General features: G+C 45.6%; 1 protein-coding gene across 1 annotated transcript in view; it reads left to right on the top strand.

Moving 5' to 3' along the window:
* Positions 1–707: 707 nt before the first annotated feature.
* Positions 708–16,988, top strand: part of GLDN (gliomedin) — a 69,454-nt gene continuing 53,173 nt past the window's right edge. The window contains exon 1 of the mRNA XM_066276679.1: positions 708–1,070. Coding sequence (XP_066132776.1) covers positions 708–1,070 — 363 coding nt within the window. The remainder of the gene's footprint in view (positions 1,071–16,988) is intronic.

Genomic DNA, 16,988 nt, shown 5'->3' with positions numbered 1-16,988 from the left:
CTTCACAGATGACTCCTGCTTGCCAGGCAGAGCTTTTCTGTTTCTGACCAGTGGCCTTCTTAACCCTCCAATGTCAGTTATCTCCCTGTCTCTATCCATCCTCTTCATTGGCAAGATCTAGTGGGGTCTTCCGTGGCTATACAGGGTCCTGAGATGGTGGGAGGTGTGATGGACAGCCTGTACCGGGCCCAGCAACTGCCCTTCCAGAGACAGTGGCCATTGCCTTGGCATCAGGGCATGCTGGTCCTTTTCTCCAGGGAGGGCAGTGGGGAGTAGAAGGGGGAGGGGTGGAACAGTGGGAAGAATACAGCAACTTCCCAGCGGTAAAAATTCCTTCTCTCCCCCTCAGTCTGACCCTCATCTGCCCGTCTAGGCCAGGCAATACCCATACCCACGGGCAAGGCAGCAGGGAAAGGAGGGACAGGCGGGTTTGATGGTTTGCTTGGCCAGCACCGGGAGCATGAGCCCTGTCTACCCCTCCTACGCTGGCTGTCTGCACTCCTCTTCCCCTCTACTCATCACCGCCTGCCTGTCCCTCCGGGCTGCTCGGGCGCCACTGCTACTGTACCCAGCCCGCCCCGCCAGCCAGGCCAAAGGGCAACGTGACTCACGGCTCTGCCACCAGCCCACGGCTTGCCCGTGGTGTATAAAGGCTGCCCGGGCGGGAGACGGTCCAGCCCTGCCCACTGGCCCGAGGCGCGCAGAGCATGGCCCCAAGCGCGGAGCGAAGCTGTGGGGGCGCGGGCTGGGGGCTGCGCGGTGCCCTGGCCGCCCTGGCCCTACTCTCAGCGCTCAACGCCGCAGGCACCGTGTTTGCGCTGTGCCAGTGGCGCGGGCTGAGCGCGGCGCTGCGGGCTCTGGAGGTGCAGCGGGGCAGGGAGCAGAGCCAGGACAGCGCCGTGCGCGCCTTCCTGGAGGAGTTGAATCGCGCGCCCCGCCGGGTGCCCCCGCCACCCGCGGACCCTGCAGGCGCTGCGCGCAACAAGCGCAGCCACGCTGGGGAGCCGGTGCCGCACCTCCGCGCGGAAAGCCAAGACATGATGATGATGATGACCTACTCCATGGTGCCGGTAGGCGGGGCTCGGATCCCGTGGCTCCCTGCCAGGGTGGGCGGCGGGCATTGTGGGGAAAGCACCGACGCCGCTTCCTGCTCTGGCCAAGTGGCAGGAGGCTGTGGAGAGAGGGCCATGAGAATGCCACCTTGGCCTTCTGGGGTCGGTCCTCATCAGTGTAAGTAGGAAACGGGGAAGGAGTAAGTCTTCCACCTCGGACGTCTTAGAGTACACAGGTAAATGAGGGTATATAGGCAGTGTTTTTTAACAGCCTAGTTTCCTTCCTAACTTTAAACAAAAGTTTTCACCTTCTGATGTGAAGGAAGCTGGAGAGGTCCCCAGGCTCTGCCCGTGCAACTAACTCTGGGGTTCCCTGAGAGCAGGAAGACAGCATCAGGCTTCCTCAATAAGGGGAAACTTTTCCTGGCATAATCTAGTGGTCTGGTTTTTCACTTGGCCTCAGCCCATGCTCATGAGATTGCTGACCTAAATGTCTCAGTTTAAATGAAAATAATCAGCCCTAATTTTACCAACCACCTAGGACAGGGGTGGGGAACCTTTTTGGCTGAGAGAGCCATGAATGTCACATATTTTAAAATGTAATTCCGTGAGAGCCATACAACGAACGACCTGTGTATGTTACACATTATCCAATAAAAATTTGGTGTTGTCCCGGAGGACAGCTGTGATTGGCTCCAGCCACCCGCAACCATGAACATGAGCGGTAGGAAATGAATGGATTGTAATACATGAGAATGTTTTATATTTTTAACGTTATTTTTTTTATTAAAGATTTGTCTGCGAGCCAGATGCAGCCATCAAAAGAGCCACATCTGGCTCGCGAGCCATAGATACTGACCCCTGACCTAGGACCTTGATGCTGATAAAGTTGCTCCTAAGCCTAGAGCGATTTTCTTAAAATTCAGTGTCAAGGCCGTAGTAGGGTGGATCAGTGGATAAAGCGCCCTGCGCACCCAGGTGGCGATCGAGTACACTACTAAATGGAACAACTAAGTGAAACAATGAGTTGATGCTTCCCTTTCTCTCTCATTCTCAAACTCCCTCTTGTCTCTCAAATCAATGAGAAAATTAAAAAATTAAAAATTAGTGTCAAAGCTGAGGTTCTAATATGAGCTCCAGGGAGTCAATATAACTCCAGAAATTGCTTGCAGGCAATTCATCTGGGAAGTCTATAGCTTTTCATTATATCGCCAAAGGAGCTCCTCTGTACTTCCCCAAAAGGTTTAAGAAACACTATTCTAAGGAGCGTCATTAAAGCAAAACCCCAAAAACCTTTTCCAGGTTTAAGTTTCTTTGCTTTTTGCTGATTTTAACTCAGTAATTATCTAACAATTACATGTAGATCATATTGCAGTTCCCCATTCCATTTTATTATCCATTACACTCCCAATGGTCTTATTTTACTTTATCATTACAAAGATTTCAGTTCTGTCACTTTAAGTCAAGTGTGAAGGATACTTTGGAATCCTAGGTATTTGAAGATCAATCTTCGTAAAGCTACTGTTACCATAGAAGCTTTTAAAGATCTTATGTGAGCTGAAATGCTTTCAAAGCTACATGGAAGTATTACATACTGCAAACACATCTTTTAAGAGATCAAATTTCCCAGCCCTAGCTGCTTCTTCCTTCTTCTTTTTTTTTTTTTTCTCATAAACATTTAAAAATCTGGACCCAAGCAAAAATTTCAAACACAGATCACTATAAAATGAAGAAATATCATTACGGGAATTTGCTCTTTGGCTTGTCTCTCTACTGTGTATTTTGAGAGGTTTTTTTTGAAATTATGATTCTATATATCTGAGGGGGGAGCCCTGGAATCTTCCCAAGAGGACAACCAGCAACACGATGGTTGCTTTCCCCTGGCCCATCCGAGAAAGATGAATCTAATCATCAACATTTTATATTTTTGATGCTGCTTTTGAGGTAGAGGCCTTGTATCCAAATTCCGGTCTGTTCAGTCACTAACTCAAAAGAACAGAGAGACTCATTTCTGTGTCAATCTGAATGCTGAATTTAATGACTACGACCTACTCTATTACAGGTCAGAGAGCAGAAACGCCACATCTGCCAGGTTGAGGAAACATTTCCATAGGTTATTACCAACTCAGCCACACTTGCAATGTGCATGCTTTGACCTTTTAGGGTTAATGAGGAGATTTCCACGTGGGCCAGGGGAAAGCAACCGTCGTGTTGCTGGTTGTCCTCTTGGGAAGATTCCAGGGCTCCCCCCTCAGATATATAGAATCATAATCTCCCCGCCCCTCTACCCCCTGGGTGCGTTTAATGCAGGTGGTTCAGGTGCCACACTCTGAGAAGTGCTCATCTAGACCACTGCTTCTGTAACTTCAATGTGCATATGAATATTGTTAAAACGCTGAATCAGAAGGCCTAAGTTGAGGCCTGAGATTCTCCTTTCTAACAAGCCTCCACTGATACCAAGCCTGCTGGTCTGAGGACCACACTTTGAGTCCATGGTCCCAGAGCAGTAGTTGCACATTGCAATCAGATGGGGATCTTCAGATGCGACTCTGTGTAGACCCCGCCCCCAGAGATTCTGAGTTAATTGTTAGGGGTGTAGCCTGGGAGTGGGCGCCCCCTCGCGGGCAGAAAGGACAGGGGCCTGCCTTCCTGAGGACAGAGAGCTGCTTTCTGCACCTCACTGTCACTGGGTCCCCCAGAGCCTTCTGCTTCAGGCAGAGGAACCAATTTTATTACTGAAAAGTCCTTTTATTTTTTTTTCAACATCCTCACCTTTCACCTTTGCAAAATTTCTCATCTTTACTCCGTTTTTCTCAGAACAGAAAATCATTCACAGCAAGCAACAACTTTTTGAAAAGAACTGTGCTAGGGCACCTCTAGTAGAAAAGCTGCACAGAGAACTGGTTAGTAGGCAGCATGACAGTGGGTGTGCATGCTTCTTAAGACTGAGGTCTCCACCTTCCGCCTCCTTTTATACATGCAGCACCAGCAGGTCTTCAGCGAGGGTGAGAGCAGAGGCCCCCTCACTGAGGTCCCCTGTGCTTTGAGATCCAGGAACATGCAATAAGCTATACGCAGACTAATATCATCTCCAAAAGTCCTCCAAGAGGGCTCATCTATCCACGATGAGCCTCCGCAAGAGAGCAGATAATTCAGAGTTCTGTTCTTTTGGCTAAAATTACGTGTACTCAGCATGATCATTCTGGCTAGCCCGTTCTGACCAGAGACTGGTTGGCAGCTGTGAGACTTTGTTAAAAGGGCAACATAACTAATTATTACTTAAGTACAGTTAGTTTGGTACAGCCAAACACATCAAATTTTTAAAAGTAATTGGGTGCTTTGGAGAAGCACCGGTAATAAAAGGGGCCCTGGGACCACCCAGCTAGACCATCATGGAAACCTATCTGCCAGGAACTCCCTCGCCCCACCTCTCTCTCATGTCTCCTGTTGGCTGCTTCGTCTCACTCCAGGCTCCAGGTCTCACCCTCACTGATGTTCTGGGAGCTTTAGCATACTGTCCAAAATCTAGGGTTGAGCACCCAGGAGTTTAACTTCCCACAAGGTACACCTCAAGCTCTGAATGGATAGAAAATTTACATTGAAAAGAAAAGAAACTCTAAAATTACAGGAAGAAAATGTGAATAACTTCACTTTAAATCCTGCAATGGGGAAGATCTGTTTTTCAAACTATAACTCAAAAGCCAGAAGCAAACAATAAATAAATAAACTACAGTTAAAAAGCACACAACAGCAACAACAACACTTCTGTATAGCAAATAACAACAAAAAGAAACTAATACCACAAAGGCAAAGATAAATGATACTGGAAAAAAAATATTTGCAGCTCATATCATAGATCCTGGGCTAATCTTCTGATAATGAAAATGATAAGGGAAAACCCCAAGAATAACAGGTAAGTTAGTAACAGCAATAGAAATCCAATAGGAAAATGGAACTGACGGTTCTCAGGAAAAGAAATGCACATGTCTCTTAAACATGTAGGAAAAGATCTCTTGATTTCAAAATGCAAATTGCAACTGCCCTGAATAATTTCTTCCTTTCAGAATGATAAAGCTATAGTTTGGAGGAAGCTGAAGGGGAATGGACATGCTCTTGCATTGTGGTTTGGGGTGCAAAACGGTACAATCCATGTGAAAGGCAATTTCTCAATATCTAAAAAAAATTAAAAATGCATTTATGATCTGACCCAGCAATTTCACTTATAGGAATTTATCCCCTACAACAGACTTTATCACCTATGAAATGACATCAACACATATTCACCGCACAATATTTGTGAAAGCAAAAGACTTCTAACAATCCATGGCCACCAATACAGGACTAGTTAAATAATCTGATACACCCGCTGGGATACTGTGTAGCTGTAAAACAACAATGAGAAAATTCTCTCTGTACTGCTGTTGGAACAATCCCCAGGGTATATATGTATTTTAATTGAAGAAAACAAGGCAAAAATCAAATATCTTGAAATACAATCATGAAATGAAGAAGATTAATACAAATATATATAGTATTGATTTATGTAAGGAAACAGGAGGAATAAATGAAATTTACAAAGTACTTAGGGAGGGTAGGAATATGGTGGGAATACCCCTTTCTCTGAATAGCTTTGTGTATTATTTTGATTTTTAAACCATGTGATCATATTACTCTTTTGTGAGTGGAAAGGCCATAAGCATAAGGTTACATGACGGCTGCCACCAGGCTGAGGGAAGATAGTGTGTGGTAGGGACCGCCAGCCTGAGGTCGTGTGCTCTGTCTAATAGGGAGCCTCTTGCCGATTGTTGCCATGTAAGAATGAGAGCCAGTGTGCCTGATGTTTTGATTTTGTCAAGAGAGGTGGGGGAAAAAATATCTGACTTTTTCTGTGAAACCGCTTGGCTTTTATATTAACAAAAATTCCAAAAACATCTTTTTGATTGGCTGACAGTGTGTTGGCCAAACAACACTCACATTGTTAGGGGCCATGTTAGGACTTCCAAGTTTAGTTTGCAGCAGTCTCATCTTATAATTTTGGGTCGTTTTAAACAGAAATGTTTGTCTTTAGGTCAACCACAACTCCTTGCCCCCGGCACCAGGTTATTTCCCAGCCTGATTCTGATAGTACAGTAGGAGAGGGGCCATCACTATTGTGACTGTTGGTTGAGTGGGGATGTCTTTTTTGCATTTGGTTTGGTTTGGCATTGGTTTTGTTCTTTTGGCTGTTCCTAAAAATCGACTCCACCTTCACTAGATGGAGATTTCCCTTCACTGTGGTTTTTCAAAAGCATGTGCTCCAATTCTGAGGGTGGTTCTCAAGGAGGAGATTCCAGCTGTGTTGAGCAGTAACACGTTATTGTAACAAACGGCTTTTCATGATGACTGCTTTGAGGTACTGTATGTGGATCTATATATTATCTTGTTCAAAGGGTTAAATAAACATATATCTGTTGTCACGGTTCCTATTTGCATGGACACTATATTCCCTTGAAGGCCCTAAATTGGCTGTGCCAGGGTCCACCTCCCTTTCCCACCCCTTGGACTGGGTCACTTCCCGAAGCTATAAAAGCTGAGGATTTAGACCTAGAGTCAACACACTCTAGCCTGCAGGCCAGATCCAGCCTGCCACTTGTTTTTGTACAGCCCATGAAGTTAGAATGGTTTTACATTTATAAATGTTAGGGGGAAAAAAATCAAAAGAATAATATTTCAAGACACATCAGCATTATATGAAATTCAAATTTCATTAACCATAGATAAAACTTTACTGGCCTATAACCATGCCCGTGTGTTTATGTATTGTCGATGGCTACTTTCACACAAAACAGAATCAAGTAGTTGCAGCAGAGAGCGTATGGCCCACAAGGGCTAAACTATTTTTCCTCTGGTCCATTACAGAAGAAGTTTGTTGACCCTTTATCTAGACCCGTGATGGCGAACCTTTTTATAAAAACCACCCACTTTTGCAGTGCTGGTCAACCTGGTCCCTCCCGCCCACTAGTGGGCATTCCAGCTTTCATGGTGGTAGGTAGCGGAGCAACCAAATGACGCAGCAATTGGCCCACCATATTTTATTTATAATAATAAATATGTATTTTCCGATGGCTTTAGGTGACCCCTGTGTTTTGGTTGTTCGACCCCCGCCGGGGTCGCGACCCCACAGGTTGAGATCCGCTGCTCTAGGATGACTTCCAAAGTCAGAGCAGTCAGCGTTAGAACAGCTTTAACCACCCATGCACCCTATATCTAGGTCTTGTTTCAGACCTCATCTGTTCTCTTTAGTTGAAGGGGAATAATTTGAACCCCATAGGAACTGCAGTATAGAGTGGGCCCTGATGAGAAATCAGAGGTCTGATGCAGGGGACAGTGTGGACAAAAAAGGAGCCATAGGCTGAACCTGACCAGCTCAGGGGAGGCCCACATGGTGGCCTTGCAAACTCAGAGACCTAAAGTAACCCCACAGGATGGTCTGAAATGAAAACTTTCTAACTTCCGTGGCTGGTTGGCTCAGTGGATAGAGCATCAGCCTGGCATGTGGATGTCCCAGGTTTGATCCCTGGTCAGGGCACATGTGAGAAGCAACCATCTGTTTCTCTTCCCTTCTGTCTCTCCCTTCTCTCTCTCTTCCCTTCCTGCAGCCAGTGGCTTGATCAGATCAAGTGTGGGCCTCAGGCACTGAGGATAGCTTGGTTGATTCGAGCAACAGCCACAAACAGGGAGAGGGGGGTGTTTGCTGGGTAGATCCCCGTTGAGGCATATGCAAGAGTCTGTCTCTCTATCTCCCCTCTTCTCACTTAAAAACAAACAAAGAGACAAAAAAAAAGCAGTTCATGGCAGGTAGTCAAGCTCTAGAATGGTATTTTTTTCTAAGCAAAGGGCAATGTTTACTTGAATCAAGCCTGTCTGTTGTCTTTTGTGTCTCCAAATGTACCTGGACATACCTTTGAAATGTAAGAGTGATCTCCTTTTCCTGCCCCTTGGGGTGCAGCCACCCACCAGTGCAGAAACCACAAATCCCTTCATAGATACTATCGTGTTAATTGTTAACTGTTAACTATCTTATTCCTGCCTATGTAAAAGAAGTTTGAGTCTATATATTTTTACTTTTTCTCCAGTCCCAAAGATTTCCCTGCTTTGCTTTTTCTCTCCTCCCTAATCTGTCACCAGTGGGTTTCATGTAACCCCCTGACACTTTCCCCTTTGAGTCTGCTGTATAAAATAAGTGGTGAAACTGTCATTTTCTGGAACATTTTCTCAATTCGTTGAGACTTTGCTTTCTGGCACTTGTTGACAGTTTGGCTCAAATAAACTCAGAAAAATTCTTACAGGTTTGGACATTTCTTATGTTGACAACAAAAACAGACAGAGCATAAACTCAAGAGCAGGACTTCCCTGGCCTTCCACGTAGCAGCAGGAGCACACGGGCACTTGGGAGGACATACGTGTTGCTGTGTGGTTGGTCTCCCTGTCAGAAGGGGTCAGTTAAGGGCGGGGGAGAACTGGAAGCTACGTCTCTCAGATTGTGTCTGGTGTTGGTACTGTGGACCCGCCCAAAAACCTAACTCACGTGTCAGGTCAGATGGCGTATTGAGGGAGACAGGAGAGAGCTGGCCCTTTAGCACATTCTTCAGACACTTGCTGCATCAACACATATTTTGCACACATGCAAATAAAACATTCCATGTAGATATATAGTCATGATTCTCTAAGAATATATGTAAGAAACAAGTGGGTCACGACTGAGCATCTGGACCTTGAGAACAGGGCAGTTGTACTGAACACATGAATGTCATTAAACTGTTTGGACCTGTGCCCAGATCCCAGAGTTGTCAACAAGCCCCTAGTTCCTTTCTGGCCAAAACAGCAGAGGTGAAGGCAGTAGGAACAAGCCTCCTGGGCCTTTGCAACCTGAGCAGTGTGGATCTTCAGGGGCCTGGTGAATTGTCTACTCTTTATCTGCTGTATTCCTACCTCTTCTTCAACCTTCACTGCCACTGTGCCAGGGACAAAATGGGTTTTCCCTTTGGAAACCAAAACCACGTGTCTCTGGGGAGATAGTGGAACCCCTTGGACCAGCCCATCACTTAGTGGCACTGACCACTAGCCTACAGGCTCAGAGATCCTTGGGCAGAGGGCCCTTTCTGAGTTCCAGAACCACTTCTCACATCTTGGGTCATCCACTACCAAGGAGTTATTCAACTCCTGATTGCCCTTGTCCCAGGATCTCTCTATAGCTGGCCCAGGGTTACCTCCATGTGGTGCTGGTGCTGACTTCGGCCATTGTGTGCCTTCCTTTAATTTGAGCAACCTGGGAGTCCTTCTTCACTGTTAGGTTCCCAGCCAAATTCTCTCTGCCTGATGCTTTCCTGAGGCATGTTGTGGTAGTAAGTCGTGTGGACTCGAGACTCAGATTCACATCCTGGTCTCACAGCTCAGTAGCTGGATGATGTTGAGCAAGTCTTTTAACTCTCCAAGTCTCCATTTGCTTCCCCATAAGATTAAGATAATGGTGCACACCTCACAGAGTTGTTAGGAGGTTTAAGGGAAATGCTGTTGGTAAAGTACAGTACCTGGTTTCTTCAGGGCCCAGTAAGTGTTCACTGTTGGTGTTAAGGTTAATCACTATCTACCCTTCTTGCCCAGGCTCTCAGCATTTTATTTTGGGGTTTACTCTTTATCTCCAATTCCTTCAGAATGCCAAGTTGTTCATATGTGCTTCTATCGGCTGCCGTTTTGGGGTATTCGGCTTCTTAAAGCCTAGATTAGCACCAACCGAAGTTATCATGTCATTGAAAACAAGAGTTAGCCTTGATATGGTAACAGGACTTCTTCAGTAGTCTGGATTCCCTGGGCCCCCACCCCTTCTTCAGGGCCACTGATGATGAGGGTGGGCACCCACACAGAGTCATCTTGACCCCAATTCTGACCGGCTCAGCTGTTGTTAAATTCTGTTGATTCTTATTGGGTAGAAGTTCTGGGGGGAAAAAAAAGTTTATCATACTTTTATTTGAAAAAAATGACAAAATGTAAGTGGAAGATAGAACAAAAACAACTTCTAAGAAAGGAGAACAATTTACTTCTTGGGGTCTCATGTTCTCTAGGATACGGTTACTTGTATGGAAACTATCAGAACAGTCTTCAGATGTGATGAAATACATTTATCTAGAAGACATATTTTTGCTTTACATTCCTTAAACTCCCCTCTCCTCCTCCCCTAAAGAGAAATCCTTGGCCAAATCTAGTTGACATTCATGCTTAATTTGCATGCATTTTATCTGCAGACTAAAGGTCATGTTGTATGAAACAAGCTGAATCTTTTAGGTTTGCTATTCTCCTACAAAGGGAGCATTTTCCAGCCCATCAGTGGCTTTTATGTAGCTCTTTGGGTTTTAACAGCTCTGTATTTTAAGTAGATATAATTTACTTCTAGTTTCACTAAAGTTCAGGACATAATTTTCTTTACTGAAAGGTAGAGTTAAAACAACAAGGCCAACTAAAGATCATTTAAAATGTAATTTGTGGAGTTTGTTCTGAATGCAATAGATAAAGCAACCCCTTCATCTGCCACTCAGAAAAAGTTTCTTGTGCTCACTCAAGTGCTGGGAATTGGAGACCCTACCTAGGCCGTGTAGAGGTTGTACAGTCCTCCGGGATGTGTGCGAACAACCGTACCCATCTACTCGGGGATGTGTGCGGACGGCCGTACCCAGCTACTCAGGAGTGTGTGTGGACGGCCATACTCAGTTACTCAGGGGTGTGTGCGGACGGCCGTATCCATCTACTGGGGGGGGGGGGTGCGGATGGCCGTATCCATCTACTGGAGGGGGGGTACGGACAGCCATACCCATCTACTGGGGGTGTGTGGACGGCCGTACCCATCTACTGGGGGGGGTGCGGATGGCCGTATTCATCTACTAGGGAGGGGTGTGGATGGCCGTATCCATCTACTGGAGGGGGGGTACGGACAGCCATACCCATCTACTGGGGGGGGGGTGCGGACGGCCGTACCCATCTACTGGGGGGGGGGGTGCGGACGGCCGTACCCATCTACTGGAGGGGGGGTGCAGACGGCCGTACCCATCTACTGGGAGGGGTGAGGACAGCCGTACCCATCTACTGGGGAGGGGTGCGGACGGCCGTACCCATCTACTGGAGGGGGGGTGCAGACGGCCGTACCCATCTACTGGAGGGGGGGTGCAGACGGCCGTACCCATCTACTGGAGGGGGGGTGCAGACGGCCGTACCCATCTACTGGGAGGGGTGAGGACAGCCGTACCCATCTACTGGGGGGGTGAGGACAGCCGTACCCATCTACTGGGGGGGGTGCGGACGGCCGTACCCATCTACTGGAGGGGGGGGTGCAGACGGCTGTACCCATCTACTGGGGAGGGGTGCGGACGGCCGTACCCATCTACTCGGGTGGGGGGGGCGTGTGGACAACTGTACCCAGCCTAAAACGATGGGCTGGCAACTGCAAAATCATTCTTGTTTTTCAGTAACTCTACTGGGTAGGTGTTGGAGTCTGGAATTCTTTTCACTGAAAGAAAAAAAAAATGTCCTTTTACTATATGCAACACTTAAGGACCTTGGAACCAATCCCTCTGAGCAGGAAGACCTGTGGGTGTGTGACAAGGGCAGTCAAGAAGATGAAAAGATGATCCTCAGGAGGGTGATAAAGGAAGGTTTCGTGGAGGAAACAGGACTTGAAATGGGCAACATTGGGTTGGGAAGACTTGAGCAGGCAACAAGGGCAAATCATTTTAAGACCAAGTAATAACTTGACCGAAGGACTAAGTACTGGAATGAAGGTTGCACAGGCCTGGAAGAGCAAGTGCCAAGCAGGCCTTCCTGCACTTGGGAGTTCCGGCCGGGGGTGGGGTAGGACTAAGGTTGGCTGGATACATGAGAGCTTTGCATTCCCACTTTTGAGAGATGAACCTGATAGCCAACTGAGAGTGTTGTAGGCCCTTTACCAGGGGGAGTATGAGAAAAGTGTTGGGTTTTTAAAAAAGATTTTATTTATTAATTTTACATAGAGAGAAGAAAGGGGGGAGGAAGGAGCGAGAAGTTCCAACTCATAGTCACTTCACTTTAATTTCATTGATTGCTTCTCATATGTGCCTTGCCCAGGCAAGCCCAGGGTTTCAAACTGGCAACCTCAGCGCTCCAGGGTGAGGTTCTATTCACTGTTCTATCCACCACAGGCCAGGCAAGAGAAAGGTGGTTTTATAGGACTGATTTATTTAGTGATGCAAATACAGAAAAGAGTGGCTAGCAGAGAGACCAGAGGCAAGAAAAAGAAAGTTAGAAAGCTATCACGTTAGTCCAGGTAAGAAAGAACTCAAGTCTGGCTAAGGTAGTGGCATCGGAAATGGAGAAAAATGTATATATCCTCAAAATACCAGGAGAGAAGAAGGAATTGCTCATGGTAAGTACTTGGATATAAGAAAGAGACGTGGTCCATCTGGTCCAGACCGACACTGAGAAGGGTGGTAGCATCATGGACAAACCTGAGGAAACACAGAAGGGGGTTAGTTTGGAGGTGAGGATGTGGAATAATGAGACTAAATCCAGATGGAAAGAGAGGAAAAAGGGAGGAAGAAAACTGAGGAACGAAAGAGTATTCAGAGAGACAACATCTTGCTTCTAAAAATTCTCTCCTCTTCATGAGTGAGATCTTCACAAGTTTAAAAAGTAAAAGGCAGACACCAAAACCTTTATAATTAGTGCTGGAATCATCCTATACTGTATATGTTCCTCTGCCCGCCCCCCATTAGCTATGTGACATTTGACAGGTCACTCAACCTCTCTGTGTCCCAGTTCCCTCCTTCTTAAGAGGGCAGTGATAGCCTAGGTATTATCAATTGTAAGGATTCCATTTAATCATCCATGGAAAGTCCTTAGCATGGTTCCTAGAACTCAGTATGTGTCAGCTGACTGTTACTGATCATTTTAGTGTTTCTCAAATGCATCCTTTCTGTGCTTCAGGGAATTTTGGAGTCTTGTACTAAAAACAATGGAGATGGAATCAACAGAACTTGCTAGCAAAAGGGCAGAATCTAGGATGACTCTGAAGTTTGGAATCTCTGGTAACTGGGGAAACACACAGACTTCTAAAAAGAATGCTGTTTCCCAGATAGTTGTTTTTCTGGTTGATGGGTCCAAAAAGAAAAAAGAAAAAAAATATGTATATATGATATCAGATTGAGAGAAAATAATTATATTCATGATTCATCAAAATTTGTATTAATGCCCAATGTGATCTCATGCATTCATTTTTTCAGCGACCAAATCTTTTCAAGACTCATAGGAATGACATGTTTGTCATTCCCATGGTCCCATCCAGCTAGCATTCTGATGCTTACAGCATCAACAATTATTTTGTGGGCGAGCAGTTTACCCTAAGGACCTCCTCCAAATGTTTTCTGTAATGACCACTCATAGCTATTGACTGGGCTGAGGGAGGAGGGGGCTAAGCCGGGAGTAGGTTGAAAAAGCATCTTCACAAATGTGTTTGCTATGTGCAAAGAATGCCACAGGGCAGAGCTTGGGGATAATGCTTTAATTCTTTCTCCATCCCCCCATCATTGGATAAGTTACTTAACTATAGTTTATGTACACTTTTCTGATTATAAGGTGAGGATAAGAATGCTTAGGTAAGAATCAGAAATTCTTAAAAGATGCTTGTTGAAGGGAACAATGTGAACATAGAATGTTGTTATTAACAGTTAGTGAAAGATTATTCTAGTAGCACTCCTGCTTCAGAAAGCTCCCTAAAAGCCTGGGGGGAGACAAGTGATTCTCAGCTCACTTCAAAACACTCATCATATTTTCTCCCCTAACTCCTTCTGTACTTACTTGTCTGTATCTTATAACTAAAATCCTGTTTCTCTATAGTTTTGATCTTTAATTTGTCACCTTGTCTCTTTAAATATAGTCACCTTGTCTCTTTAAATGTAGACTACTATTCTTTGTTGTGCCTCTAATGAGATATTTGATGAATGCCTCTTCACAGATGCATTCATCCACAACTCAGCAAGTGCAAATATAAACTAAGCCCAATTTTGAATCTGGTTTCTTGACATGCTAAGAGTTTTGAAGGTTGGTCCTGGAGCAGTTTTTAAATTCCTTGCTCAGAATTCATGCCATGCACCAAATAGGTGACAGAGTTCTACCTGTCAGAGATTTATTCATTCATTCATTCAACACATAGTTACTGAGCACCTACTATGTCCCGGTACTATTGTGGGTATAAGAGAAACAGTATGAACAATACATACAAATCTTCATTAACTTGGACTTTATGTTCTGGACAGGAGGAAGGGCAGACAAAAACCAAAGTAAACTCTCTACAATATTAGAAGGAGGTATTATGTAGAACAGGGGTAGTCAACCTTTTTATACCTACCGCCCACTTTTGTATCTCTGTTAGTAGTAACTTTTTTTTTTTTGTATTTTTCTGAAGCTGGAAACGGGGAGAGACAGTCAGACAGACTCCTGCATGCGCCCGACCGGGATCCATCCGGCATGCCCACCAGGGGCAACGCTCTGCCCACCAGGGGGCGATGCTCTGCCCCTCCAGGGCGTCGCTTTGCCGCAACCAGAGCCACTCTAGCGCCTGGGGCAGAGGCCAAGGAGCCATCCCCAGCGCCCGGGCCATCTTTGCTCCAATGGAGCCTTGGCTGCGGGAGGGGAAGAGAGAGACAGAGAGGAAGGAGGGGGGGGTGGAGAAGCAAATGGGCGCTTCTCCTATGTGCCCTGGCCGGAAATCAAACCCGGATCCCCCGCACGCCAGGCCGACGCTCTACTGCTGAGCCAACCGGCCAGGGCAGTAGTAATATTTTCTAACCGCCCACCAGTTTCACAGTAATGGTGATTTATAAAGTAGGGAAGTAACTTTAGTTTATAAAATTTATAAAGCAGAGTTACAGCGGGTTAAAGCATATAATAATTACTTACCAAGTACTTTATGTTGGATTTTCACTAAGTTTGGCAGAATAAATCTTTATAAAAACAACTTACTATAGTTAAATCTATCTTTTTATTTATACTTTGGTTACTCTGCTACCGCCCATCATGAAAACTGGAATGCCCACTAGTGGGCAGTAGGGACCAGGTTGACTATCACTGATGTAGAACAATAAAGCAGAAATGAGGTTTAAGGAGGAGAGAGGGAAGAAACAATTATGTCATGTGGGTGGGGAAGGCCACACTGGGAAGGTAAAGGTAACATCTGAGAAAAAAACTTGAAGGGGGAGGAATTGAGCCATGTGGATATCTAGGGGAGGGCTGTTCAGGTAAAGGGAATAGCAAGTGCCAAGGCCCTGAGGTGGGGCTGTGTCTGGAGTGCTCCGAGAACAGCAAGGAGACTGGACCAGAGTGCGGGGGAGGGTATGGGAGGGGGTAGGAGGCAAGGAAGTCAGAAAGATAAGTGGAGGGAGGAGGAACAAGGGAGCCAGTTCATGTAGGACCTTCCACACTGTTGTAAAGATATTGGCCTTTACGGGGAGTCTTTAAAGGATTTTAGGCATAGAAGTAACGTGATCTGACCTGCCTTTTCAAAGAATCACTGTGAGACTAGACTCCCTGTGTGGACAGTGGAAGCGGAAAGGCCATTAATACAGCTATTGCAGTCATCCAGGTGAAAGAAGATAGTAGCTTAGACCGAGGTGGTAGCAGTAAAGATGGTAAGAAGGGTCAGTGTCAGATATGTCTGACAGTGGAGTGTATAAAATCTGCTGACAGCTTTAATGTGAGGGATGAGATGAGGTGAAAAGGAGTTAAATGACTTCAAGGTTAGTGGCCAAGCAGCAGAAAGATAGAATTGCTGTTAGCAGAGGCGGCAGAACTACAGATGGAATAGTATTGAGGGGAATACCAGCAGTTCAGTTTGGGGCATGGTAATATTATTTCCATTAGCTGTCCAAGTGAAGGTGTCAAAGAGGCAGGTGCATACCAGAGTCTGGGAGGCGGTCCTGGTCGGAAGTATGCCCGAAAACAGTGGAGATGCTGAACCTGAAAATATTCATTCCCTGGACACAGAGAGGCTCTAACCAAGAGTCCATCTACTCCTTACTAAACCCAAACTTTAAGAAAAACAATAATTAAACTTCTTTCATAAACAACCAAGTTGAATCAATTAACTGTATTGTGAGCCTTTTGTACCAGGGATTTTGTCTTACCGTTATAAGCACAGGGCCTGGCTTTATGAAGTGTTTGCTGATGAATGAATAGGTACTTCTAAATCAAGAAATATCTTGGAAAGGAGTTTAAAAGAAACCTTTTACCAGCTAAGCAACATGTAAGTCAATATAGCAAATGCCGAGCGCCTGTTCCGGGCAGTGTGGGTGCAGGTGGTGGGCGATGAGGAAGAACAGCAGCCCCCAGGAATGTGCTGGCAGGGGGCGGGGAGAGACAAATCCTCAAATGCTTACGACACAAAGAGAAGGATAATAGGATCCTAACAGAAGAAGAATTAAAAATCCAGTGGGCGATCAGGAAAGGTTTCCAGCAGGAGGTGGTATTTGAGCCCCGCTGGAAGGATGGGCAGGATTTCAGCAGCCAGGACCGGGAGGAGGGGGGAAGGCCCTGAACAGCAGGTGGTTCCCTTTAGCGAGAGCATGGTACAGGTAGACAGAAAAATGCCTGCAGGGCCTTCGCCTTCATTCGTGAAAATAATTTTGAGTATAGAATTGAAAATGTTTCTTTTCCAGAAATGCCCTGAAGATTTTCCTTTTATTGTGTTTTAGCATTTTTATTATGATATGCCATAGAGTCATTTTTTTTAATGTTTCTTGGGATTGGGTTTTGCCGGGCTTGTTGGAGATACAGGTTTGTGATTTTCATTAAATTTTGGAAAGTTTTCTGCCAGTATTTTCTCAAATATCTTTCCACCCTCCCTGCCAACCAGAGACTGTAGTTAAATGTGTATCGAGC

The sequence above is a fragment of the Saccopteryx bilineata genome, chromosome 4 (assembly GCF_036850765.1).
Source record: "Saccopteryx bilineata isolate mSacBil1 chromosome 4, mSacBil1_pri_phased_curated, whole genome shotgun sequence".
In the NCBI taxonomy this organism is placed as follows: domain Eukaryota; kingdom Metazoa; phylum Chordata; class Mammalia; order Chiroptera; family Emballonuridae; genus Saccopteryx; species Saccopteryx bilineata.
The sequence above is the reverse complement of the archived record's forward strand: the minus strand, read 5'-3'. Positions and strand labels throughout refer to the sequence as shown.